Source organism: Bison bison, unplaced genomic scaffold (assembly GCF_000754665.1).
Source record: "Bison bison bison isolate TAMUID 2011002044 unplaced genomic scaffold, Bison_UMD1.0 scf7180017864093, whole genome shotgun sequence".
In the NCBI taxonomy this organism is placed as follows: Eukaryota; Metazoa; Chordata; class Mammalia; order Artiodactyla; family Bovidae; genus Bison; species Bison bison.
Window position 1 is genome coordinate 520,729 of NW_011494665.1, and position 991 is coordinate 521,719.

The 991-nt window shown below is 61.0% G+C and overlaps 1 protein-coding gene across 1 annotated transcript in view; it reads right to left on the reverse strand.

The window, feature by feature from the left end:
• Positions 1–616, reverse strand: part of PRCC (papillary renal cell carcinoma (translocation-associated)) — a 28,073-nt gene extending 27,457 nt beyond the window's left edge. Inside the window, exon 1 of the mRNA XM_010838212.1 lies at positions 2–616. Within this exon, the coding sequence (XP_010836514.1) occupies positions 2–330 (329 nt within the window). The 5' untranslated portion in view covers positions 331–616. The remainder of the gene's footprint in view (position 1) is intronic.
• Positions 617–991: the final 375 nt, after the last annotated feature.

Genomic DNA, 991 nt, shown 5'->3' on the forward strand with positions numbered 1-991 from the left:
TCCGAGCCCCTCCCCAACTCCCGCCGCTTCAGCCGGGCTCACGCCTGGAGGTGGGGGGAAACCTCCCAGGCCGAAGGGCAAGGGGGGAGGAGGCTGGAGCCGGGGGTCGCCGGTGGGTGGGGGCAGCAACAGCGGCGGGGGAAAGGCTGGGGCCAGCATCTGGGGGGGCGGAGGCAGCAAGGCCGGACCCTTGGGTGCGGGAAGAGAAGCGAACAAGCCCCCTAAAGTGGGCCCAGGTGTAGGGGCCGCCGCCTCCTCCTCCTCCTCCGGCTCCGGCTCAGCCTCATCCGGCTCACTTTCATCGCTGCTGGCGTAAGCAACCAGCGACATGGCGCCGCCCGCCTTTGGGGCGCCCTTGCCGGCAGACGAGGCCTACTTGAGACCGGGGATGTCCGGAGGCCTAGTGTGCCCCCCCAACTCGGCGGGGAGGGGAACCAAAAAGCCCGCCTTCTCCGTACTCTAGGGCTAGCCCCGGCAGAAGCCCATGCCCATAGTTGATTTCTACCGAATAAGGCTTCCCTCTTCACTTAAGCTCCTAGTCCCGGGCAACTACACACAGCTAATGGCCGCCGAGTCACTCCGCCTCCTCCTCGCCTCACTAACATAAGAACTACAACTCCCAGAGAACACTTTGGCCACGGCACCATTCTCCGCCGCAGGGAGCGCGGCGCAAGGCACGGCGGGAGTTGGAGTCAGAGGAAGGATTGACGGGTCCGCAGAAAGACGGGCGCTAAATCCGCCTCTGATACTAGGACTCCTGGGATGAGTAGTTTTGGGTTTGTTGGTTGGTTTGTTTTTTTTTTTTTGGTCCCCTGACAATTCCTAGATAACTGCAAGCCCCATCGGTCACCGCGGTGGTTACGGAGACAGATAGGAAAGCATTTCGGTACTTGAAGTTCTCTAGGGCAGCTGCTTGGGCGCTAAGATTTATGGGAAACGTAGTGCTCTTAAAAACTGCAAGTAATGTCGGGAAGGAAAGGGCGTCTGGGAA